The 24,860-nt window shown below is 48.6% G+C and overlaps 1 protein-coding gene across 5 annotated transcripts in view; it reads left to right on the plus strand.

Moving 5' to 3' along the window:
- SGMS1 (sphingomyelin synthase 1) overlaps positions 1–24,133 on the plus strand; it is an 88,638-nt gene extending 64,505 nt beyond the window's left edge. For all 5 annotated transcript variants that reach the window (XM_040071184.2, XM_040071185.2, XM_040071182.2 and 2 more), the window contains 5 exons: positions 10,891–11,718; positions 15,485–15,602; positions 18,452–18,605; positions 19,271–19,437; positions 21,565–24,133. In XM_040071184.2, the coding sequence (XP_039927118.1) occupies positions 11,102–11,718; positions 15,485–15,602; positions 18,452–18,605; positions 19,271–19,437; positions 21,565–21,744 (1,236 nt within the window). In that variant the 5' untranslated portion in view covers positions 10,891–11,101 and the 3' untranslated portion in view covers positions 21,745–24,133. The remainder of the gene's footprint in view (positions 1–10,890; positions 11,719–15,484; positions 15,603–18,451; positions 18,606–19,270; positions 19,438–21,564) is intronic.
- The last annotated feature ends 727 nt before the right edge of the window (positions 24,134–24,860 follow it).

Consider the following 24,860-nt stretch of genomic DNA (forward strand, 5'->3'; position numbering starts at 1 on the left):
CTTCACCCACCTGCTCGCAGAGAGCTACAGCGTGCACGTGACTGCAGATTGAAATCTTTCCTCCTATCCCTCCCTCTCATCAGTTCACAGTTAACAACAACAAATAATTAAAGATCCTTAAGCCAGATTCTTCTGGAGATGGTCGATCGTGCGATACTTTGCCGCAGAAGGGGCAGAGGTTGATTTGTTCGGGTTCCTTTGTGGAAGAGGACCAGAGCCACTGGGTTCCTGCAGTTCTGGCTGCTGTAAGATGCAGGACTGGTCCCTGTTGCATATTAACTGTTTGTGTAACAGCAGCTGTGCCAGGCTTGTTTTGGCAGTGATCCTTCTGAAGCGAGGGGCGTCCCTTCATTGATTGAATGCTTAATTCCCGTGTCCGCTTCCCAGAATGGAATGCTGACTTTTATTACTTGTTTTTCCAAGGGTGGACATGGCTTTTGAGTACCTAAACCAGCTGAGATTATCTAAGCAGTCAACTGTGTTTGCTGGGAGCAGCGTGTGGCAGGTGCCCTGCAGGGAGCTGCACTGTGACATGCTCGATTGCTGGGGTGAATGGAGAGAATGGCACAGGCTGTTAACCCCTCCTGCCCTAAGGCACAGCCTCGTGAGAGGAGACACACCTGCAGGAGGGCATCTTTCCTGTCTCTAGTGTAAGTTTTGACTTGCCTTCTTTTAGTTAAAGTGTTCAGACTGGTAAGGAAAGTTTGCTCGAGGCTGTGCCTCGTGCTGGACACCTCTCCATCCCTTCTGTGGCAGGAGGAGAGGGATCGCGTGCCCACCCATTCAGAAGGCATCTGATGGAAGTGGTTTTAGTTATTTCTGGCTGTGAAGGGTGGACAAAGCGCTGGCTGAACTTTGCACTCCGTTTTGGGTTGCTTTGCAATGGTTCTAGGGTCTGTGGGTGAGTGGTGGATGACAGTGTTCCCCAGGTGGGGGGAGTTTGGAAGGTGAAATACTGTTCTAATTTCAAAGTGACAGGAATTCAGGAAAAAATTCATCCCTTTGAGGGTGGGGAGGCCCTGGCACAAGCTTCCCAAAGAAGCTGTGGCTTCTCCCTTGTTAGAAGTGTCCAAGGCCAGGTTGGACAGGGCTTGGAGCCACCTGAGGTAGTGGAAGGTGTCCCTGCCCATGGCAGGGGGTGACACTGGATGGTCTTAAAGGTCCCTTCCAACACAAACCATTCTGGGGTTCTGTTTTTAAACACAGCCTAATTTCCATGGCAGGAACACGAGCTGGTTGCACTTACCCAGTACCTCCGGCTGAGATTCCGTTGTTTGGCTGGAATTACGGGTTACTTTTGGAACTGATTTAATTGATGTGTTCAAATCCTACCAGTTCAGCCTGTGGATCTGTTACCCAGCCATCCAGTCTTTCCTGTTCAGTGTGCCAGATACTGGAGGGAGCTCCTGCAGAAGAAAGGATGGCTGAGAGCCACTGTTCCAGAGGTATTCCTTGGGATTGTCTGTAACCAGGGGGCTGATGGACAACTCATAAAGCTGTTAGGGCAACACGACACAGGCACGTCCCTGTGCCTCAAGTGTGCCACTAGAAAAGGAATTTAGGTGCAATTGGATGTGTCTGCAGGAGGAACTTAATTCTGAGGCTTTCAGGTGGTTATTGAAATACTCATAATTTCCAGAACAGTTAGATGGTGAGATCTATTTTTTTTTATCTTCCCTTATTTCTCCTTCTTTGTGAACCTAATTGATTATAACTTTTGAGCTGAGGGGAATACGTAAAACATATTTTGCATCCTTTGAACACAACTGTAATGACTTCCAAGTGACTCTGCTTGTGGTCTGGGCAGTTGTTTGACATGTACCTGGTGGTACACACTGTCACCGTTGCTGCCAGTGTGGAAGGAGGCATGTTTTCAGTGTTGTTTTGTGAACTTGAATTATCTAACAGTTAAAATTGCAAGGAATGCTTCATGTTTCAGGGAGGATGTTTGTATATTCCTGTTCTTTGGGTTCAGTGCCCACTTGTCAGCAGCAAGATTTAAGCAGGATTTGCTGATGTCACAGATCATCGATGGGAGCAGTGTCACATCTGACATGGATTAGAAGCAGCTGAGTAGGAACAGTTGATGGAATGAGTAGGAATAGTCTGACACACAGATAAAGCTACATTGCAGCACTGGACAAGGAATGGCTTGGGTTTCTGGAGACCAGATTCTGAAATTTGGGGCTTATTGAATCATCGGTGTCGCATTCAGTTCCCAAACCACTGAGCAACCGTGATGAAATTGCCAATAAAAGGCAAAAGCCAGAGACCCTTGGAGCAGGGACCAGAGCTACTCTGAATTGTTTGGCACCCTCCTTGTGGCTCTTGAAGAAGGAGGTGCTGGATGGCTGGACCGGGAAGTGGAGGTTTTGTGTCCCCAGCCACACGGGGTTTGCTGGAGCTTGTTTTTGCCATTCAGGCCAAGGCCAGTGGTGGCAGATCTCCACTGCAAACAGAGGAATTTAGCTTCCTGTGATGGGGCGTAATGAAAGGTTCTCGGATTTTGCAAATAAACCGAGAGGGTTTTTCCTGCTTGTAGCATAACCACAAAAAGGAAGATGCCAGGACAGTTCATCTGCAATGTCAGGAGATCTGGTTCTAGTCAGACACATCCCCACCATGCAGGCTGTACACCCATGACTTGTTGGCAATCAAGATGGTTTGGGATTTTTTTCCTTTTTCTTCCCTTCCCTTTCCTGTGTTTCTGATTTTTCTAGACAAACTATGCAATTAGAGCCTTCCTCTCCTTCCTGCAGATACATGTCTTGAAGAAATTTACTTGATTTTTGGTGCAACTCTGAGCAGGTATTGCTGGAAAGAGGAGGACTCTGTGTTCAAAAATTCAGACTATACCAGAATTAATCTTGAATATGTGTGGTGTTTTGTCTTTCAGACCAAGGAACACCCGGTGTTGCATGAAACTAAATTTATAAAGGCAAACCCAGGGATTGTTTTGTTTTCCAAGAGGAATGGCATTGAAAATGAATAATTCTGATGGTGTGTCTTTTGGGTGCGTTTATGAAAAGTAACACCTGAAGTGCAGAGAACGGCATTGTGCATGAAGGTCTATAGATATTCACATTTCAACTCTGGAGGCTTGGAGTCTTTTTGATGTGGGTCTGATGTGTTGGGACTTCAAAAGTAGGATGTTTGAAATAAAATATTTATATTGCTAATGAAATATGGAAATATTATTTTAGGCTGGGAATCCTAGCACGTAAACTTTGTTTTCTTTTGCTTTAGTTACAACCCTGGCAAAGGCAGTTGGGAGGGAGCAACTGTTGTGGTCTGGCTGCTGTCTCATACATGGCTGGTAACAAACCCTAATATTAAAAAAATATGTCAAGTAACTGATTTAAGTCTTCAGTGAGGATCTGTTTTCTCTGTGATTTCTGCCAGGTTTCCTTTTCCTAATCTGCATGGCTGGTTTGCCAAATTATGCTGGAGTCTGCATTTCAGAGGCACATTACCATCAGTCACAAGACTGCTCTCAGTTTCCTTGGGCCCAACTTCACTTTCTGTTCCCATGATTTTTAAAATTTTAAATTCATGCTGCCACTTAGATTCCCAGAGGTTTCCAACAAATCTGACTTTCTAATAACAAATGGCTTTTAGGTAGTCACTGGAGGTAAAAAAAAAATCTCACAAAAAACCCAAAACACCTGCACTAACTGAGTTAAAATATGGAGCATGTCAAAAATGTTTAGTCTCTTCTTATTTTCCTGCTTCCATCCTTCTGCCCTGCCTCGTAGAGAAAAAAACCCACACTTTTTTCTGCCTTTCCAGTGTTTCGTCTGTTTTTCCTTTGAAGGTGTTTTGGTGGTGTGTATCTGTCTGGGGAGGTTTGGGTAGTCTCAGGAGGACGGTGAGCATCGCTCTGCGCTCTTCGGTACCGGCTTGTCTGCGGGGTTGCACGAGGACGCGCGGCTCTATTTCCAGCCCTGCCCTATCTCTGGCTGACCCAGATCCCGCAGCACCACGGGGATGTGTGTTCAGCTGTGCTGGGGACAGCAGCCACAGCTTGCTGCTGCCTGAGCACTGAGCCCGCAGACGCTCAGGGCTGCTCGTGTCCAGATCCCACGTGGGCGAGGTTTGAGCGCAGCGTGGTGCCCACGGGGCGTGGGTTAGTTTGGGGAGTGCTGGGTGGGTTGGTTCTGCTGTAGGAAGCTGCGGAAGCATTGAAGATCCTGGTGTCTGAGCAGATTATTCATAAAATCACAGAATGGTTTGGGTTGGAAGGATCATAAAGCTCATCTTGTTCCACCTCCTGCCATGGGCAGGGACCTTCTACAGGTGCTTCCAGTCCAACCTAGCCTTGGACACTTCCAGGGATCCAGGAGCGGCCACAGCTTCTCTGGGCACCCTGCACCAGGGCCTCCCCACCCTCCGAGGGGAGAATTTTTTCCTAATATCTAGTCTAATCTCACTTTTAAAGATTTGTGATGTTCTGTTAATATTTTCACACCTCCCTTTGCGTTTGGGGTGGGGAGCGTGGATTTCCTATTGCAGCTGTTCAAAAAAAAAGCCAATATTGGTCTCACTTCCATTGCAGATGTTGGGGTTTTTTTAGGATTGAGACAGTAGGATTGTGGAATGGAGTACAAAATGGGATGGGTGCATGTGTTACCCCTGGAATGGGCAGAAAAGCTCTGGGTCTGGTACCTGGCTCTGCCTCCCCTGACTTGGGGTGACTTCCAAGCCTGAAATAATTGCAACTTAAACTGCCCTGCCCTCCTTCCCTTGCCATCCTTTCCATCCCCAGATCATTGGAAGCAGGATTTCTGTCCTGGGAAAATAAAAGCCCTGTTTAGCAGCTGGTCTTGGGGTGAGACCGCTGGTCAGGTGAGGCCTCCTTCTGTGTTTGCTGGTTTTCATAACTACTGCCAAGCACCAGGAGGATGGGAGAGGAAGAAAGCTGAGGTGTAGGGCTATAAAACACAGAATTAGGGAGTTGTTTGGGTTGGAAGGGACCCTAAAGACATTTTCAGCTTCTGCCATGGGCAGGGACACCTTCCACTGAGACCAGGGTGCTCCAAGCTCTGGTGGAGTCTCGTGGAAGGAAATACTCCCTGGTGGTGTTCCCATCTGGAGGTGGGACCTGTTTGGTTATCCAAATATGCTGCAAGTACTTCGTGTTTTAAATCCTCTATGCTCAAATCTGGGCTTGTGTTCTGAACTGTTACACCTGTGAGTGGATTTTCATTTCTGGTTGTCGGTTTGGTTTTTTTAAATTCAATTAGGACAGAAAATATAGGGTGAGGGTTTATTTTTCTTCTTGGTATCAAATAATTTAGAAAAAAACCAGGCTGCTCAGGGATTTATGTAGTATTCAGGCAGGGCTTTTACTCCCTCTGAAGCTATGTAAGTAGCTGTTCAGAGGATGTGGGCGTTGCTTTGCATTTTCATCCCAGCCTCTCTTTTCATAGTAGTAGCTCCACTTGCTCTAATGTCTGTCCACAGGCCAATGTTTTCCATCTGGGGTTGACCTTGGAAACCTATCTTGGAGCTCTGTGCAACTTGTGAGCCCACCTGTGCCTCAGTGTTACACTTACAGGTATTTCACATTGCATGTATTTGCATTTCCAGCACAAAGCCAGCTTTGCTGGCCGGTTTTACACTGCTGGCTGTTTCTTGCTTGTTAGTGGTGCAGAAGGGGTGATGCTGGTTTGGAGGCAAGCCTGTCCTGGGGGGAGTGAAACACTGCTTGAGAGCTTGTTAGGGCTATCCAGCACATAATTTGTGGCAGGCAGCTCCCTTTCCTTGCAAATTGGTGCGCAGAGGTGCTTGTCAAGTACAGGATGTCCAGTTATTGAGGTGTCAGAGTGTTATTGTTGGCCGTGATGGAATGCCTGGAGAGGAGGTGACTGTAGCACTGACTCAGGCCCTGCTGCTGTGAACAGTTTGTTTTGTGCTCTAAAAACACAGGACAAGAGCTCCCAGTTTTTATCTGGGGCACTCGGTCTCTGTGTAACTCCTGCTCATCATTGGGGTTAGGGAATTCACTGGTGGGCTGGGTTAAAAAGGACTAAATCTTCAATCCTTACAGCAGATGGATTTCTCCTGCTTATTTGCGTGCACACATTATCAGTGTGAACCTCAGAGTTTGTTTTCCAAGGGCCAAAATACCATTATTGTATCTTCCAGCTGTGCTTATGAACCTCTCTCATTTAGACTCATTTTTCACTGAGGGTCAGATCCTCTCGACTTTTCTGGGCTGTCTGGGAAGGATGCTGAGGGTTGCAAGTGGAACACATCCACTGCCTCTGAAAGGATTTCCGGGCTCCTGATGACAAGTTGCTGAAATAGCTTATTATTTGACTGCTTTCTATAGTGACTGTTGCCCCGGCAGCAAAGCTTAGGGAGTAAAAGCACAAACATGAGCAGGGCACAATTTGGTTTCGGAAGGCTCAGGTTTGCTTTGCTTTGGTTGGGTTTCCAAGTGCTTTAGGAGGAGTTTTGAGATGAGCAAACATAGGAGGTGGTTTTTTGCTGGTTTAGGTGGATGTGGTTTTGTCTCATCAGTGGTAATTGTGAAACTTTACAGTTTCTGCTTGCAAGGGGACCCCAAAGCTCGGCCTTGTCCTCAGCACAGGAAAGATGTGGAGCTGTTAGAGCACGTCCAGAGGAGGCCATGGAGCTGCTCCGGGGCTGGAGCTCCTCTGCTCTGGAGCCAGGCTGGGAGAGCTGGGGGTGTTCTCCTGGAGAAGAGAGGGCTCCAGGGAGAGCTCCGAGCCCCTGCCAGGGCCTAAAGGGGCTCCAGGAGAGCTGGAGAGGGACCTGGGACAAGGGATGGAGGGACAGGACACAGGGAATGGCTTCCCACTGCCAGAGGGCAGGGCTGGATGGGATATTGGGAAGGAATTGTTCCCTGGCAGGGTGGGCAGGCCCTGGCACAGGGTGCCCAGAGCAGCTGTGGCTGCCCCTGGATCCCTGGCAGTGTCCAAGGCCAGGTTGGACTTTGGGGCTTGGAGCAGCCTGGGATAGTGGGAGGTGTCTCTATCCATGGCAGGGGTGGCACTGGATGGGCTTTTAAGGTCCCTCCCAGGCCAGATCATTCCGGATTCTGAGTGTGGAGGAGTAATCAGCTGATGATTTCATGGCTGATTATCTTGTTCTTTAACCAAAAATGTTGATGCTCCCACCGTTGCTGCTTGTGCCCAGCTGCATCTCAGGAGAGCAGGTCTTGATAGGCAGGGTTGTAACGGTGCTCCCCAAATACTTGTTTAACCCTCTGGGGTGGCTGTGGCCAAGGTGTGGATGGAAGTGGTGGTGGGAATTACTCCCCATGTTTTGAGTTAGCACTTCAGTGTTTGCTGGGAACTGGGAAGAAAGGTCCTGTAAACACGAGGAGGTGTGACCTGGAGCCCTTGATGAGGTTGTTTCATCTTGCTCGCTTTTGCTTTCGTGTGGGTATTTTGAGGTACTGGTATTCCACAGCATCATTATCGTGGTGCAGTTGGTATTGTTATGATAATAATCACATTGTTATTTATAATTCCTTGTCGGGTTCAGGCTCCCTAATGAGGCAGCTCTGCTGCGGATGGAGGGAATTTTTAGTCACCCAGGCTAAAGAACCGGTGTCATGGTTGGGGAGGTTTCTGTGTGCCCCATCCTCATGGGACCACGCTGAAACTGGGCATGTGGCCTGGCTGCAGCTGACACTGGTCCCCACCTTCTGCCTTCAGCTTGTGTGGAGAGGAGAAGACCTTCTGTGGAAGGGAGGGGGTCAGTGGGGGCTGTGAGTCCCCCGTAGTTTCTGTAAACCGCACCCCATCGAGCTTTCATGGATGCACCATAGGGAATGAGGAATTTTTAATGTGACAAGCTGGAAGGTTTGAGTAAAGAAGCTTTTTTTGCGTATTCCTCCCCCATTAGACGGCCTGTGAAAACAGGCTTGAATAATAAGTGGTGTTAAAAATTTTAGTTAGTTTTCCTCATTTTAACTCTCAGTGGAAACAACTCATCTCCATGGCCTGTGTCCTTGGCAGAGGATTACCTTTCCTCCTGTATCATTTACTCTGCTTTTACAGAAGGTGCTTGGTAGTGATTTACACTGGGGGTGTGAGAGCAGTGGGGCTGGGATTGCACATTTGGAACTGATAGTGGTTTCCAGCAATATTGCCCAAACATGCAGTTTTGCTGCAAGGCACACATTTGTTGGTTTTTGTCAGGCTGCCAGGCCAGCTATCCTGGGGTCACACCAGCATTTTGGGATTCTTGTGCCGGTATCCGAGTGCTATTTGCAGCTGGCAACAGATTTTTCCATCTGGAGCTCGTCTTAGAACCTGCTGGCAGCTTTGCACGGAATATAATCAGGGAATGGTTTAGGTTCGACAAGCCCTCTAAGCTCATTGAGTCCAGTCATTCCCCCAGCACTCCCAAGGCCACCACTAACCCATGTCCCACATCTACAAATGTTTTCAATCCCTCCAGGCAGGGAGGGTGACTCTGCCACTGCCCTGGGCAGCCTATTCCAGGGCTGGACAACCTTTTCCATTGAGAAATTTTTCCCAGTATCCAATCTAGACCTTCCGAGGCAGTGGAGATGTAGTTTGAAGGTTGGCTACAGGCTCCTGAAGTGTGTCTTTGGGATTCCTGAAGTGCGTCTTTGGGATTCTGAATCCTTAAAAATGTCGTTGGGGTGGACGGGAAGCTGCTCTGTCAGGTTTAGGGATTTGGGAAGCTGGGATTCGGGCACTCCAGTGTTGAAAACTGAAAAGGTGTAATTAATAGAGCCCCACCTCGTGGTGCCCACGGAGAGCTCGTGGAGCCCCGAAGCCAGGCTGGATTGTAAGACAAGAGTGGGAGAGGCAGCGCCGTGGCTGTGAGACAGCATGGGGAGCTGGGCCCTGCTGCAGGCCCAGAGCTCGGGTGGGGGAACAGCTTTGAAAATAAATAACTTTGGCTTTATCAGCGCTGTGAGGCGCCATCCCGGGAAGGAACAAGAAGTCTGTTAGGATTGTCTGTTGGGAATCTGTGCTGCCGGAGCCGGGATTTGAAATGAGCACACGGAGACAGGTGGGTGGAGCTGAACTGCTGCTCAGTCCCGGCCTTGCAGGAGCTTCTAATGTGGGTTACCATGCATAATTCAGGCCACCCTTTTTCCATGTTCAGAGCTCTGTAACTAAGTACTGATTTGCTAAACATAACTTGAATAATGAAGCGATCTGTGGCTTGAAAGCCTTCCTCAGTTTTGAAAGCAAAGGAAGCAAATAGAGCCGTATCCTCACTTCTGCTTTAAAACAACACAGATATGCACAAAGTGGAAGAGTCATCTTCATCCTTGCTTGCTCCATGAATTTAAATATGTGCACATTCCTGGTGTGGCCAGTAAGTGAGAGGTGGCCTGTCCAAAGTACTGGCAGTGCTTCCAGCAAACGCTTTTTCTTTTCTCTACCATCACAGTTCATTCCATGGAAAAACAAATTAAAAACTGCACCTTGTGTTTCTTGCTGAGCTTAGAGGTAACAGGTCAAAAAATGAATTGGTGTGTAGTGTGGTCGTGTTTGCATAGGAGTAAAGCTCTATATCTGTTCTGAGCCACTTCAGCTCGAATTGTGCCAGTAGGGTAAATTATTTTGGTTATCCTCAGTCACAATTTTGATGAAACACAAATACTTGGGAGCCTGTAAGAGGCTAAAAATATTCTTACACCTGATAAAGGCTTGATTTGACTTTTGAAAATATGAAGTGTTTTTTTCCCTGTGCTGTTACCTTGTCACTTCATGTTTATGTTGCTGCAGCAGAGCATGTGGTTTGTGGGATGGTGGGTCTTCCACTGCTTTCCTCTCATGCTCTGGGGAGGAGCAGTGTTGGTTGGTTGGTTGAATAAACACCTCAGACCTGAGGATTTGCTGGTGGTGGTGATCGCTGCCTTGTTTGCTGCTCGTGTCTCAAAAATTTCAGGAAGAGATTCCAAGCAAGTAACTTCTGTGTTCTTTTAACTTTTGTACTGGAAGCCATCAGCTTTTCTAAGCTATTTCTGCAATTCATTGAGTATAGAAGTTTCTTATCTAGTTCCTCTTTAAAAAAAAAAAAAAAAATTCTTCTGGTTCCTTTTTTTTAGCTGGTAGAAAACATTTCTTTGAATTGGAGCAGTATACCCTGTAAAGAGTAAAATTTACCTCACAGAGCTGCTAAATACTTGCAAATCTAAATACTTCCATTTATTTTTAGGCTAATCTGCTTGGTTATTGATTTTCCTGCTGCTCTTTGGGCCCAGAGAGTAGATCCTTTATCTACATTAATTTTTTAGTGTTGATGACTATATGTGGCACCTGGAGGAATTCTAGGGTGGGTTGGCTAGGGCTTGGAGCAAGCTGGTCTAGTGGAAGGTGTCCCTGCCTGTGGCAGGGTGTGGAATGGGATGAGGTTTAAGGTCCCTTCCAACCCAAAGCAGTCTGGGATTTTGTGATTTTAGGATCTTTGCCTTGCAGAATGAAAAACAGGTTTCGTATTCAATCACTGGTGCCACACGTTGCATTAAGGTACCAGTCTGTAAGGGGTAGAAGAGGTTTCTGCCACAAAAAATACCAGGCATTTGCTCTCTAGCTCCTTAAATCCATGAGTATGATGATTGTAAGAGGAGTTTGGGTGCTGCTCATGGACTAGAGCATTGAAATGGAAAATGTAACAAATATAGAGCAGGAAAGAGGCTTCCCAAAGCTGCAAAGTGGTGTTAAATCTTTTAAGAAATCAGCAGCAAGCTCGGGAAGGACAGTGCTGTGCATACAAGGCTGGAGCTCAGATCTTCTGCTCTTTACCCTCTAGAGTGCATTGTCAATCCCAAGCGCAGCTGGTTTTGTGCAGGAATTTTGGCTTTGGCCATGAACTGCAGGCTAAATGCTGTCCTAATGCCTGGTTTTGTTTTTTTCTCCCCCTCCCCAGGAAGAAGAATGGCAACACGAAGATGAAGTAGAGCGTTTCCTATGCTGGCCGCGGCGCCCACACGCTGGTGCCGGCTGGGTAGGGACAGGCTCTTGCCTCTGGCCAAACCCATTCCCGGGACGAGATGAAGCCAAGGAGGAGCTTCCCGCCGCGCTGCAGCCGCAGTGACCGCTGCCCGCTTTAAAGCCCATGTGCCACCGTCCCTGGCGAGATGAAAGAAGTGGTGCTGTGGTCACCCGAGGAGGTGACCAGCTGGCTGACGGACAATGCCGTGCCGGAGTACTGTGAGCCCCTGAAGAGCTTCACCGGGCGGGACCTCATCAACCTGACGGAGGAGGATTTCAAGAAATCCCCTCTGTCCCGGGTGTCTTCCGACAGCGGCCAGCGGCTGTTGAACATGATCGAGGGGCTGAAGATGGCTCACCACATGGAGGCTCACAAGAACGGCCACACCAACGGGCACGTGCGCGCTGGCGACGCCGCGCGCCAGAACGGCTTCGGCGCCGCGCTCAAGCTCAATGGGGTCCCCAATGGGTTCAAGAAGGAGATGATCAAGATCCCCATGCCGGAGCCGGAGCGCTCGCAGTATCCCATGGAGTGGGGCAAGACTTTCCTGGCTTTTATTTATGCACTTTCTTGTTTCGTCTTCACCACGGTGACTATCTCGGTGGTTCATGAACGAGTGCCTCCCAAGGAGGTGCAGCCTCCCCTCCCAGATGCATTTTTTGATCGCTTTGATCGGGTGCAATGGGCTTTTTCTATTTGTGAAATCAACGGCATGATCCTTGTAGGACTGTGGTTTGTTCAGTGGCTGCTCTTAAAATACAAGTAAGTAAAACCTTTTCAAAACTTGAGTGCTTCTGACAGCTTTTGGAGGGCAGGTGATGGTTTGCACCCAAACAAAATGAGGCTTGTTGTGATCTACTTATCTCAGTTTTCAAAGCTGAAATAGGTAGCATGCAGCGTGAGCTGCTTGTGCGGAAGGCAGAGGTCCAAATGTTCCCTGAGAAACTGAACAACACCCCTGGTTGTGTTTGCCTGCATGGTTAACTTGAACCTTTTTCATGGGTGAAAAGCTGTGGATTGGATGAAAGGATGTTCTGAGCTCGCTGTTTGTTCAGAGGGATCACAACTCATGCTCTTTGTGAGGGCATCTGTGAACCAGGATCCACGGGAATGGCCAAGTGCCATTGGAGAGCTTTAGGTTGGATCTCAGGGAAAGGTTCTTCCCCCAGAGGGTTCAGGCACTGCCCAGGCTCCCCAGGGAATGGGCACAGCCCCGAGGCTGCCAGAGCTCCACACAGGGTGGGATTGTTGGGTTGTCTGTGCAGGGACTGGAGCTGGATCAATGATCCTTGTGGGTCCCTTCCAGCTGAGGATATTCCATGATTTTAAACCCAAGGGAAACAGCTAGAGAGGTGGGGTGGGATTGCCCTCAAGAAGGAGGTGTCAGGTTAATAGGGCCATACCAGGGATCAAACACCCTGTGGTGGAGCTGAGCAGAGCCTGTAGGTGAAGAACAGCAGAATCCTTGGAGGTTTTGAAGCAGTGAGATGTGGGTTGAGTTGGTGGTAACATACATATATTAATGTCACTGGCAGATGTGAAATTTCCCCATTTGCTTTGGGGTGTTTGTTTTTATTTATGTTACAAAATCACAGAATGTTTGGGGCTGGAAGGGAGCCTAAAGATCATCCCATTCCAACCCCCTGCCATGGGAAGTCCCCTTTGGAAGGGCCTTTTCTGCTGTTAGGAGAAGATGCCAGGGAGTCCCAGAGCTTGGTTAGTGTATGCACTGATCATGGAATGTTTTGAAGACCAAAATCCCTCTTTTCTATCCGCGAGCAGAGGGATCAAGGTCCGAGAGGCCCAAGCTGTGGCTGAGCAGCAGAAAGAGGAGAGCAGGAGAAAGGGAAGAGCAGGAGAGGTGCTGGCAGGAACAGGAGCCCAGCAAGGTGGCTTTATCTGGAGGACCTTGTTCTTGTGGTTTTGGATGGTGCACACCAAAGGAGTGGTGGCTCAGTGCTGCAGAAAGAGCTGAATCCCTTTTATGGTGGGGTTATCCCCTCCCTTTGAAACTTAATTCAGAAATAAAGGGAGGGCTTTGGGCCAGATGGGCCTTCCTCACTTCTGCTTCCTCATCCCTGAAGGTGTCCAAGGCCAGGCTGGATGGGGCTTGGAGCAACCTAGGATAGCGGAAGGTGTCCCTGCCTGTGGCAGGGGTGGAATTGGAGGGGCTTTAAGGTCCTTTCCAATCCAAATCATGGTGGGATTTTATGATTCTCATGCTGTCCATGGCACGGGATTGGGCTGGTGTCTCCTGAAGGCAGGAGCAAGTCTGGCTGGGCACTCTGGAGTTTCCACAGGGGGCTCAAGGAAGCTGCTGAGGCAGATTAACTTCTCTGAGAAGCATTCCCAGATGCTGTGGGAGAAGCACAAAGCCAGGATTGGCCATGTGGTTGGCTCATGGGGCTAGGGGAGCAGTGTGCTCTCTGCTGAGGTCTGCAGAGCTGGAATGGAGATCTCTGGGCCAGGAATAAGTGTGGAGGTTGTACTTGCTGGCTGGCTCTGAGCCTCACACTCACACAAATAGGAAATAGGCTTTTTACATTTATTTTGTTCTTTATATTACAGTGCAGAACTCTCTCAGACTTTCCTAAGGTAAAATATGCGAAATCCAGCAAAATCAAGTGGTAGTTTTAATTAAACAAAGACATTCAGTGCTCGGGAAAATGCTGTCACTTCTTCGGTCTCTCAGAATATGGTGTTGCTCGGGCTTTAATCCCCAGCCCCCTCTTTGCCTTTATGTTATAAAGAAAAAAGCAGGTTCATGTCTGGTTCTAAAAGCCACAAGGGTGAGATCTTAGAGGAAAAATCTGCAGAGGAATGGAACTCTGCACCACTGGAATGGTGCCCTCCACACTTAAATTTCAGTTTGTGGAGCAAGATTAATAATTATCATTCTTAACTCTCAGCTTTGCCCATGTTTACACCAGAATAGGGAAGAAAAAAGTCTGGAATACTGTGTTACAGCAGTGAGTACTCCAGTGCAAAATGTGTTTACCCTGCAAGAGTTGGGTTTTTCCTGATAAATCAAGGCACTCAAGGTGTTACTGATCTGGCGTTGCAAACTCATGCTCCTTGGAGAGTGGAGCACTCCAGTTTTTTAACTGTGCCAAAAGCACTGAAAAATTTTACGACCAGTTTTGAGTTTCGAAAGAGCTCAGCTTGATAGGAATATTATTTTTTTAAAAAGTGAGCAAAACAGCAACTGAATTCCAGTGCCTGAAGGGAAGCTCCAAGGAAGAAGGAGAGAGACTCTTTAGAAGGACCTGGAGTGCGAGGACACATGGAATGGCTTCCCACTGCCAGAGGGCAGGGATGGGTGGCATATTGGGCAGGAATTGTTCCCTGGGAGGGTGGGCAGGCCCTGGCACAGGGTGCCCAGAGCAGCTGTGGTGCCCCTGGATCCCTGGAAGTGTCCAAGGCTGGGTTGAACATTGGTGCTTGGAGCAGCCTGGGACAGTGGAAGGTGTCCCTGCCCATGGCAGGGGTGGGACTGGATGGGCTTTAAGGTCCCTTCCAATCCAGACTGTTCTTGGATTCTGTGAATGCCGGAACCTGCAGCTTGAAATGGCCATAAGTTCAAAGAATAGTGATTTAAAATGAACCAAAACCCTCTGGGTCTGTAGCCAGTGGCACACAAAGGATGATTGTCGTAACTGGGTTCACCCTGATTTCTGTAACCCCAGCAGTGATTTCCTTAGGTTCTCTCCAGAGGTTGTTCCTGTCCTGGTGGATGTGCCAGGAGAGGTTTAATTGTCTTTCTTTGAGGAGTTTTCAGGTGTTACCAGTGGGGCAGTTTTGGGGCTGGCTGTCCCTTCTGAGCCAATCCTTTACCGCGGGTGCTCATACTGGTTTTGCAGAAGCATCTCACGGTACCCCAGGTCTGCATCTGCCCTCTCTGTGAACATCAGCTCTCACTAATAAACATCTCTGCAGCTGTGGCTGCTGAGTGGCTTCCCTGCAAACACCCTGTCCTGCAGCCAGAGCAGCTCTGTGTTTTTATTTGGGAGCTTTCCTTGCTGATGTGAACTGCTTCCTTTATGATGCTGCTCAGGGAAGATGTGTTCTCTCGTTCCTCTGGGTTATACAGGAGACCCTTTGTAATCACTCAGTTGTGTGTCAGCTGAAATAAACTTACTCCTTTTCATCTTAGAATGAAAATACTGTAACTTTATCCCCTGTCTTGAGTAGGAAATCAGTGATGGCCACAGCTAATGGAGGGGTGTGGGGCATGAAATCCCCTTTAATGTCTTCAGCATCAAATCTGCTCAGGCTTTTGCATCCTAATCCTTTGATTTCCTGTGACCACCTTCAAGGGCGGTGGGAGTTGAGTTGCTCCTGTGTTCTTGACCTGGAAGGCGTGGGAATATTTGTGGAGTGGTTCAGCATTCCCAGGTGTAAGCCAATAGTGTCACGAGTTTCCAAAGCATCAGGAGAAAACAGCTGGTGGTTTGTTTTATTTACCTTTGTGGATTTTGTTTGCCTTGAGTGACCTCCTTATTTTTGCCTGTTTTTTTCTCCCTGCCAGGTCTATAATTAGCAGAAGATTTTTCTGTATAGTTGGCACACTATACCTGTACCGGTGTATTACCATGTATGTGACTACACTCCCAGTACCTGGAATGCATTTCAAGTGTTCTCCAAAGGTAAACTCCTTCTGGCTGCCCTGCCATGCTCTAATCTGTGTGTTTCCCCTGTTGTCCTGCTCTTCCCAAAACTGCTTTCTCAAGAAGTGTTTCTAAGGGAGGGGATTCTGCCCCTCTGCCCTGCTCTCATGAGAGCCCCCCCAGAATTCTGAGCACAGTTCTGGTGCCCCCAACCTGAGGAGGGCATGGAGCTGTTGGAGCAGGTCCAGAGGGGGCCATGAAGGTGCTGAGGGGATTGAAGCACCTCCTCTCTAGAGCCAGGCTGGGAGAGCTGGGGCTGCTCAGCCTGGACAAGAGAAGGTTGTGTGGAGACCTCACAGCTCCTTCCAGGGTGTGAAGGATACAGAGAAACTGGAGAGGGAATCTGCATCAGGAGCTGGAGTGCCAGGACACAGGGAATGGGTTCAGACTGCCAAAGGACAGGGTTAGGTGGGATATTGGGAAGGAATTGTTCCCTGGGAGGGTGGGCAGGCCCTGGCACAGGGTGCCCAGAGCAGCTGTGGCTGCCCCTGGATCCCTGGCAGAGTCCAAGGCCAGGCTGGACATTGGGGCTTGGAGCAGCCTGGGATGGTGGAAGGTGTCCTTGCCCATGACAGAGGTGGAATGGGATGAACTTTAAATCCAAACCAGCCCAAACCATTCTATAATTTGAATCTGAGAACACTGGTTTGGTGTGACAGGGACATCTTTCTGCAGGTCACTGGCTGCCCTCTCAGCAGAGGTGTTGAGAGGTGCTGCAGGGCAGTGCTGGTGCTCCCACCCCTTTCAAAGCATTGAGCTACCCAATTTCTGTGGCATTTTCAACTAATGTGCATGATCAGCATGTTTCTGTCCCCAGTGAAGCTGTAGAAGGTGTGAAACCTTTGCCATATGTGAGTCACTGATTTCTAAATACACACCTCAGTGTGTCAAATCCAAATACGATTCGTGGTTGAGAATGGCCCAGAGAGACTTTCCTAAGGCTGACTCCTGCACATATTTTTGCAATTCTGTTAGCACAAGGACTTCTCACCTCCTCCCCAGTCCAGCACTGACTGCGAGGGATAAATTAGGCTTGTGAAAGCTGTGGCAGAAACCAGGCTACTGGGACAGAGGTGCTTGCCCCTTGTGGTCATCCTGGAAGGGTAATTCACGTGCTCAGGGTGGAGATTGGACAGGGCTGGTGGTGTTGCATCCGTCTCTGGTCACCCTGGCATTGCTGGAATCCTGGTCCTTACTGCAGTTGCTGGGGCTGGTTGTGCTATGATGCACCTGAAGCAGGAGAAAGGGCAGAAGCACAGCCATAAATCAGGTGGCAGGTTGTAAAATCACTGAGGTACAGGCAGTAGAATCCTGACTGGACTTGATCCACATGCTGTTGTTGTTTTGGTGAGGATTGGCACATCCAAACAAAGCCAAAATGCTTTGGTTCCTTGGGGAAGCCCAGCCAGTGTTTGCCAAGGGAGGACCTTTGTGGCTTTTGGAGGGATTTTGGAAAGAGGAGTGGGAAAGGAATCAGCACTGTGTTTGAACAGCCTGCTGCTAGGAAATTAAAAAAGGGAGAACGCAGGTATTTATGGGCTGAAGTGAGTAAATCTGCCCGTTTGGGGAATTTACGGCGTTGGCAAATCCTTCTCATTACTCAAGCAGAGACAAACTGAGGGCCTTGATAAGATTAAGGATAAAGCTGAGTTTTCTTGAAAGCTCTAACTGTACTGGTGGGAAAAGAATAACCTCTCAACACCTTATTGAGTTCTATGTGATTGTGAAAAGTGGGCTTTGGGGAGCAATTTAGTGTTTGTGAGCAACTGTTAGCAGGAAACGTTTAATTCCTGCAAAGAACATGCTCAGGTCTGTCAGAAATTATTAATTTCCACTTCTTAAAGCAAGGCCAAACTTTAAAATAAAAACATAGTGGCCAGCCTGTGGATGGATCTGTTTCCTTCAGACAGTTCAATGGTTTCCATGGATTTTCAAACACCATGCAGTGAGGTGAGGATGCAGCACTCGTGTGCATTGACCCATTTGTCCCTGATGGGTCCCAGAGGTTCCCCACACATCCTGGTTGTCCCATGGCAGACATTTTTTGTGAATTTGTTTAATATTTGGCCTTGGCCAAGAGCTGAGAGCAGCGAAGGTCTTGGGCAGTGCCAGCTGCCCTCGGTCACTCGGGAGAGGGAGTAGAGTGTCCTCACGGGAAGGTCTCAGTTTGCTTGGATTTGGCTGTCCTTGGGCAAACTGAAGCTTTTTCAGGAATGCTCCATGAGCCAATGCCATGGTTGGGAGTGGATCAGAGCAAATCCAAGTGTGGAGGGAGATCCCTGTTTGGGCTGCTGTGGATTCAAAGCACAAGTCTGGCACCGTGCTCTGACAGACACAACAGATGTTTCTGTTGGAATGGGAAGTGGAAAGAAATAACTTGCAGACTTTTCCAAGGCCTTAGGGTTTGGAGTGAGATGCTCTTCTGTTCATCAGATCCTGGTTTTGGCAGCTGGCTGTTCAGCCTGGGCAGTTCCTCCTGGTTTCTGTTGGATAATCACCAGTAGGGCCTGCGCTATTACCAACAATGTGAACTAAATTAAACCTCATTTATTTTAGAGTGCAGTGCCTCTTGAACAGAAGGAAAATCTCACCAGAGCACCAGCTTCAAGAGGTGCAAAGCATCAAAACACTGCTGTCTCATTTCCAGTCTTTTTCCTGCTAGAAATGTGCTGCCAACTTTTGGGAAAGGCTGAGGATTTATTTATCTGCTGATTGATCTTGTGGATCGAAGCAGAAAGGGAAAGGAACTGAAAGGCCAAATTGCTGGTTAAAACCATTGCTTTGAGTTGTGGTATTTGACTATGCTTTTGTGTTTTGCTGTTCCACAGCTCTTTGGAGACTGGGAATCTCACCTGCGAAGGATAATGAAGTTGATTGCTGGCGGAGGCTTGTCCATCACGGGCTCCCACAACATGTGTGGGGACTACCTGTACAGCGGCCACACCGTCATCCTAACCCTCACCTACCTGTTCATCAAAGAGTGTGAGTGCCCTGCTGCTCTCCTCGTGTGGGATCCCTTCCTGACTGAGGGGTTTCACAGTTTGAGTTCAAATACCTGCGTTTTCCACGATGAAACGGCCTCAAGCTGGATAGTAGGGGAAAATCCTTCACCAGAGGGATTGTAATGGTTTGGATTGGAAGGGACCATAGCCCATCTTATCCCAGGGAGCCCAAGGGAGAATAGCACATCTTATCCCAGCCCCTGCCATGGGCAGGGACACCTTCCACTGTCCCAGGCTGCTCCAAGCCCTGTCCAACCTGGCCTTGGGCATTTCCAGGGATCCAGGGGCAGCCACAGCTGCTCTGGGCACCCTGTGCCAGGGCGTGCCCATCCTCCCAGGGGAGAATTCCTTCCCAATGTCCCATCTAAACACAAGCAGGTTAATTTGCCTGGCCAGGGTATATTAATCTTTCTCAAAGATTTCATAACCTTTCTCATTTCCAAGGATCTCATTACCCGGAGTACAATTTTAAGTTACACCTTAAGAGAGTGATACTTATTTTGTGATCTCAGCATTCCTGCTCTTAATCTCAAGCACAGGCATCTCTGTATCAGCCAGGATTGTAGCCCATGACCTCTGCTAATCACAGCAGTAGTCCTGATAAGGTTCCACTTGGAAGTAATCCCTGCTTGTTCTCCCTTGCAGATTCCCCACGGCGACTCTGGTGGTACCACTGGCTCTGCTGGGCACTCAGCATGGTGGGGATGTTCTGCATCCTCCTTGCTCATGACCACTACACTGTGGACGTGGTGGTGGCTTACTACATCACTACAAGGCTATTCTGGTGGTACCACACAATGGCCAACCAGCAAGTGAGTTCCTCCCGCTCCTTGGGTGCCCCTCCTGTAGCCTGGGGGGATGGGGTGGGGAATATCCAGGCTCACCCATGTCCTGTGGAGAGTCCCTCTCTTCCCTCCAACTGCTGGGTTTGCAGGGGAGAAAGAGGCATCATTAATTAGGTTCTTCTCGTGTTTTGACCACAAAAATATGGGAGGGTCTTTCCACAGGCAGGCAGGGCTCTCCTGCCCCTGGGTAAACTCAGTCTTTGAAGTCCTTCTGAATTTGGGCCAGGTGACCACATTTGTGATAGAACAAACCATTTAGATTCTTTTGCCTTAGTTTTGTTTTGTTTGGCTGTTGAGACCAGCTGGGGTTTTCCCGTGTTCTGTGGCTTGTACCACAGGTCTCTCGAGGTACAAGAGGAGGCCTTGCTGAAAATGAGCCCATTTTTGAAAGTGTTCCCAGGGTGTTCTGGCTGGTGAACTGGAGCAATCAGAGAGGAGCTGACAATGCTGAGGAAAGTGAAACTTGCCCTGCTGGGTCAGGGCAGGCTGGATCTCAGGGAAGGGTTCTTCCCCTAGAGGGTTCAGGCACTGCCCAGGCTCCCCAGGGAATGGGCACAGCCCCGAGGCTGCCAGAGCTCCACACAGGGTGGGATTGTTGGGGTGTCTGTGCGGGGCCAGGAGCCAGATCAGTGATCCCTGTGGGTCCCTTCCAACTCTGGGTGTTCCATGATTCTCTGAGAGAAAATGCACAAGTCTTTCCCACGAATAGCGGACAAGGGAGTTAAGGGACATTTTTAAGTCCGTAGCAGCATATTGGTGTCCAAATATTTTCTGTGCTCATGGTCAAAGATCTTTTGCTTATCTGTGGCATGTGCTGTTAATTATATTTAATAAAGACCTCCTACGATGGTAGAAGATGAATTTATATTGTGACAGTGCAGACCTTTAGATCCTGTCACAGAATCATCATGGAATGACCTGGGCTGGAAGGGCCCTTAAAGGACACCTGGCTCCAGCCCCCTGAAGGCCTTGTAGCTCCCACCTCATTATTCCACTGCTTTGGTGCTGCCTGAAGCAATACATCACAGCCAAGCCTTGTGGTACATTTCTAGACAAATCCCTTTTTTGCAAATTGAGTGCCCTTTGATGTTCAGTCAGTTTGGGAGGCACTGTGTGCAACAGGAGTGTGTGCCCCCACTCTGCAGCTCCTGTCACGCAGCCCCAGAGGATTCCATGCTTTGCCTCTGCTCCTGGGCTCTCAGAACAAGCTGGAAGTGCTGGAGTCAGGAGTGCTCCAAATCCTACTGAGGACTTGCTTCAGCAGAGCCCTTGGTGTGGAAACGCTCCTGTTCTGCTGCCTGATGTGACTCAGGAGGTGGCTTAACACTGCTGCCCTGAGCTGCCAGGATGTTGGGAAATGCCAGTCCCTGGATCCTTCCCTGAGCACACATTGGTGTGCTGCTCTCTCCTGCCTCGTGCTGGGGCTTCTGCCTGGCCTTAAAATGAAAAGCATCAGCGGATTTATTTGACACGTGAGCTTGACATGGAGATTAAGCTCAGTGTACAAGCCCTGTGCTTGTGCCTTCCCGTTGGGTGGGTGGATGCAGGGATCCCTGGCTCTGGCATGGAAAACAGGCGGCAGGGGGGTTGGGTAATTCCCTTGGGGCCTGCCCGCTCTGTGTGTCTGTGAGCCGGGGCTCGCTCAGGGCTGAGAGGAGCAGAAGGTAGGTGGGAGCAGTCTGGGAGCATTTGGAGGGCAGGGCAGGGTTCTGACTTCCTCCAGATGGGACGTGCCCCCCTCGTGGCTCCACTGGCACACGGCCGGGCCTCAAAGTGATTCCTGAGCTACATGGAATTTCAGAGGCGCTCACGGAACACCCGTGCTTTGGGATGGCCCTTTCATTCCCAAGGGAGAGCAGACAGCGGTCTTTGGGCCACTTACTCCTTTCCTGTGGGCCCATCAAACAACTGAGGTCCTGTAGACAGGGGTGAGCAACGTTTGGTGTGTGCAGGGAGGCTGGGGTGTGTTTGGGAGGTGAGATTTTTGGGAGCAGCAGGAAGCAGGACGCCGACCGATGACCGGTCCGCGTTGAAGCCGTGCGGATAAAGGACCAGCCCTTCAGCAATCCTCTTGTTGTCCTTCTCTGCCGCCAGGTGCTAAAAGAAGCTTCCCAAACTAACCTCCTCGCAAGGGTCTGGTGGTTCAAGCCCTTCCAGTACTTTGAGAAGAATGTCCAAGGAATTGTACCTCGCTCCTACCACTGGCCCCTGCGGTGTCCGGCGCTGGCGCGGGGCCGGCAGGTGAAGTACAGCCGCCTGGTGAGTGACACGTAACGGTGTCGGCACAGCCCCACAAGGACCTGTCCCAAGTGCTCACAACTCCAAGAGAAGATGCCATAAACAAACAAAAAAAATCCACCGCTCCCTGACCCTTTCTTTAGCAGCTCCCTGGACCTGACCTGTTCAGTTACCTGGTAAGCACTGTGATCTTTTTTTCTCTCCAAAGGATCTGCGTTGGACAACAATAAAGAGAATTTAACTGATCATGCACTGTTACACATTTCTTGTTGATAGAGTTGGGATTTGCATTTGCCCATCACCATGTTCCTTTGTATATGATGCGACGACATAGATGAAAAGCTTTTATATCATAAGTTCTGGTCTTTCCAGTCACGTCTGGGAACAAAGCATATTATTTTCTTGGGAAAACATACTTTTCATATCTCTTGCCCCAAAGATTGGGCTGTAAGCCATTTTCTAGCAAATGACTATATGAAGGTTTCTAAATATCTGCCTTGGGTGAAATCAAGAAATCTTTCTACCTGTTGCACCATGCTACGAATAAGATGATAGACACAGAAAGGTTTGGTAAATCCTGATTTTGTAGAATCTGCAGTGACTGACTGTGTCAAAATAGTGCAAAAAAAACAAAACAAAAAAACCACCAAAAAAAAAAGAGAAAAAAATGTAAAGTGATTTTCTAAGTATTTCCTAACTTTATTTTTCAAAATGTGTATAAAAAAAATTAAATTTAAAAAGATTTTTACATGTCAGAGAATAGAGAGTTAAAGAATTTAAAGAAAATGCTTCTTGGGAGAGAGAGAGATTTGTCTATGTTTCTAGTGCCTTTCTTGTCTTGATTGTATGGTCAGTAGGCAGTCTTAAATGTTTTTATTTAAAATAAAGTATTCCATGAAAGCAGAATTATATATACTGTATAATTACTAATTTTTGCATTTATAGCTAAATTAAACTGGAAATTTGCTTATAATGTTGAAATTGCCACGTGTAGGGAAAAACCTCCCACCCCACCAAATAAAAAGGGTCCGACCTTGCTCACACATTGTGGGCAGGTCAAGCTAAAAAAGTATCACTTTATTGTCTACTTGGTAGCTGGATTTTAAAAAGCAAAACAGCCATGAACTCCTGTTTTTTAAGAATTTTACAAATGATCACTGAGTGAACTACGAATGGTTTCTCCATCCCCTTATCGAAGCGTTGTTGAAAAACAACAAAGATAATCTATTTCTTTAAAATATTTGTGCAGAAACTGCATGTAATTCAAAGTTTTCACTCCTACCATACATACTGTATGTTTGGGGAAGTCTCCTATCCTAAACTTGCCAATGCGCAGAACAAAAATAGTTTTTATAAAAAAAAGAATGAAGAAGAGAAAAATATATATATAAATATATATATATATATCCATTCTGTATTTTACGTGAAGCAGAGTTATCTTCTGTAGGTTTTTTGTGTATTCACAAGGTGATATTTGTATTGTAAAACAACAATGGTGAAGGAAAATAAAAAAGGCTTTTGAAAAATGTAGTTTCCTTTATCTTTTTAATATTCAGTTGAAATTTAAAGCTGGGTTTATTCTTCCGAACCTTGCCTTTAAGTTGATGTTATTGCACTGTAGGCCATCCGATGTGGACTGTACGGAAACTGCATTGATGTGGAATTGCTGTTGGGCAAAACAGTGCCTTATCTGAAATAAATGCTATGCAATCGATGCCGAGCGGGCGGGAGGAGCCTTCCTGGGAGCCATCTCCAGGCCTTGAAAAATCTACCCCGCAACTGCTGGGACGTGGCACAGGGCAGGGGGGGCATCCCTTCCCCCAGGACCTGCCAGTCCTGGCCCCTGGACACCAGAAAAAAAAAAAAAAAAAGAGAAGAGAAGCCAATTTCTGTGCGTCCGTGGTGGTGAAAGTGTCATTTCTTCTTTTCTTTTTTTTTTGGGGGGGTGGCGGTGGGGATACTTTATCTCCACCTCTCTGCCCTGTTCCTCAGCCTTGGCCAAAACGTGTCCCGGAGAGCTGGTGGGGTGTTGCTTCTGCTTGGGATGCTGAAGGGGAGCAGCTCGTTCCTTATCAGTTCTGTCTCCCTGGGAGGGACGGAGGGACGGAAGGAGGGAGGGGTTCCTTGGCCAAGCCCTTTGCAGCAGCATTTGCAGAGCTGGGTGGGAATTTGGGGCTCAGCTCTGCCTGCTCTGCCTTCAATTCACGGCTTTACCTTGGCAACTTTTGGGGCTAAAAGTCGGTTTTTAAACAGCCCGACTTGACCCCAGCCGATTTTTGAGCTGATTTTTGAGAGTTCACGCTCCCAGACGTAACCCGAGGAGTAGATTTTTCAAGACCTGGCATCACGCACATCCGAACCATTGACATAAGTAAATGTATGGATATATATGCACATGACATTAAATGGAATCTGCTGAATCCTGCCTTGTGGTGTCTGACTTACTGCATGGCTCTGGCTGCACACGGTCCCCGCTGCGCTCGGGTGGGACGTGCTGCTGCCTTGGGAAGGGAGCCTGGGAATGCGGGACGGGGCGCTCGGGAGTGGCCTCGCTGCTGGCTCTGCAGGAGGGGGCCCAGGGCTGGATTTGGGACAGAACTGCTGTGCTTTGGCTCAGTCCAGGCTGTGGAGCTTGTGCTGCCTTGTGCTCCTCCTTCCCGAGGAGCGTCCCCCCGGCAGCTCTGGCTAGGTGGGATGGGACGTGGTTTGGGGTCAGGGCAATGTTCAGCGTTGTGCTGTGGCCACAATCCCAGATTTCCTGCTGTGTTCCCCCCAGACCTCAGGTAAGATCCATCTGCAGCCACCCCTCAGTGGAGAACGCAGCCAGGGGTGGTGGGACTCTCTGCCATCACTGGACACCGCACTTGGCCTGTGAGCGTTGTGTTCCTGGGCTGAGATCCTTGTGTGACTTCCAGGGACAGTCTTGTCCCGATGAGAGGCTGAACCACCACCAAAGCGATTCCCTTGCTCTGGGCACTGGTGCGTTGCTGCCTCTCCCTCCTAGCTCCTGCTCTCCTGGTGCCCATGAGAGAGCAAACCACACCGCGAACTACGAGGCTGTAAGAGCTGGAATCCAGCTGGTGCTGCCCCAAGCCTACAGAACTCATGGATCTCCCCACGCTGTGCCAGTGGAACCATCCACTGTGGCCTTC

Source organism: Hirundo rustica, chromosome 8 (genome assembly GCF_015227805.2).
Source record: "Hirundo rustica isolate bHirRus1 chromosome 8, bHirRus1.pri.v3, whole genome shotgun sequence".
NCBI lineage: Eukaryota > Metazoa > Chordata > Aves > Passeriformes > Hirundinidae > Hirundo > Hirundo rustica.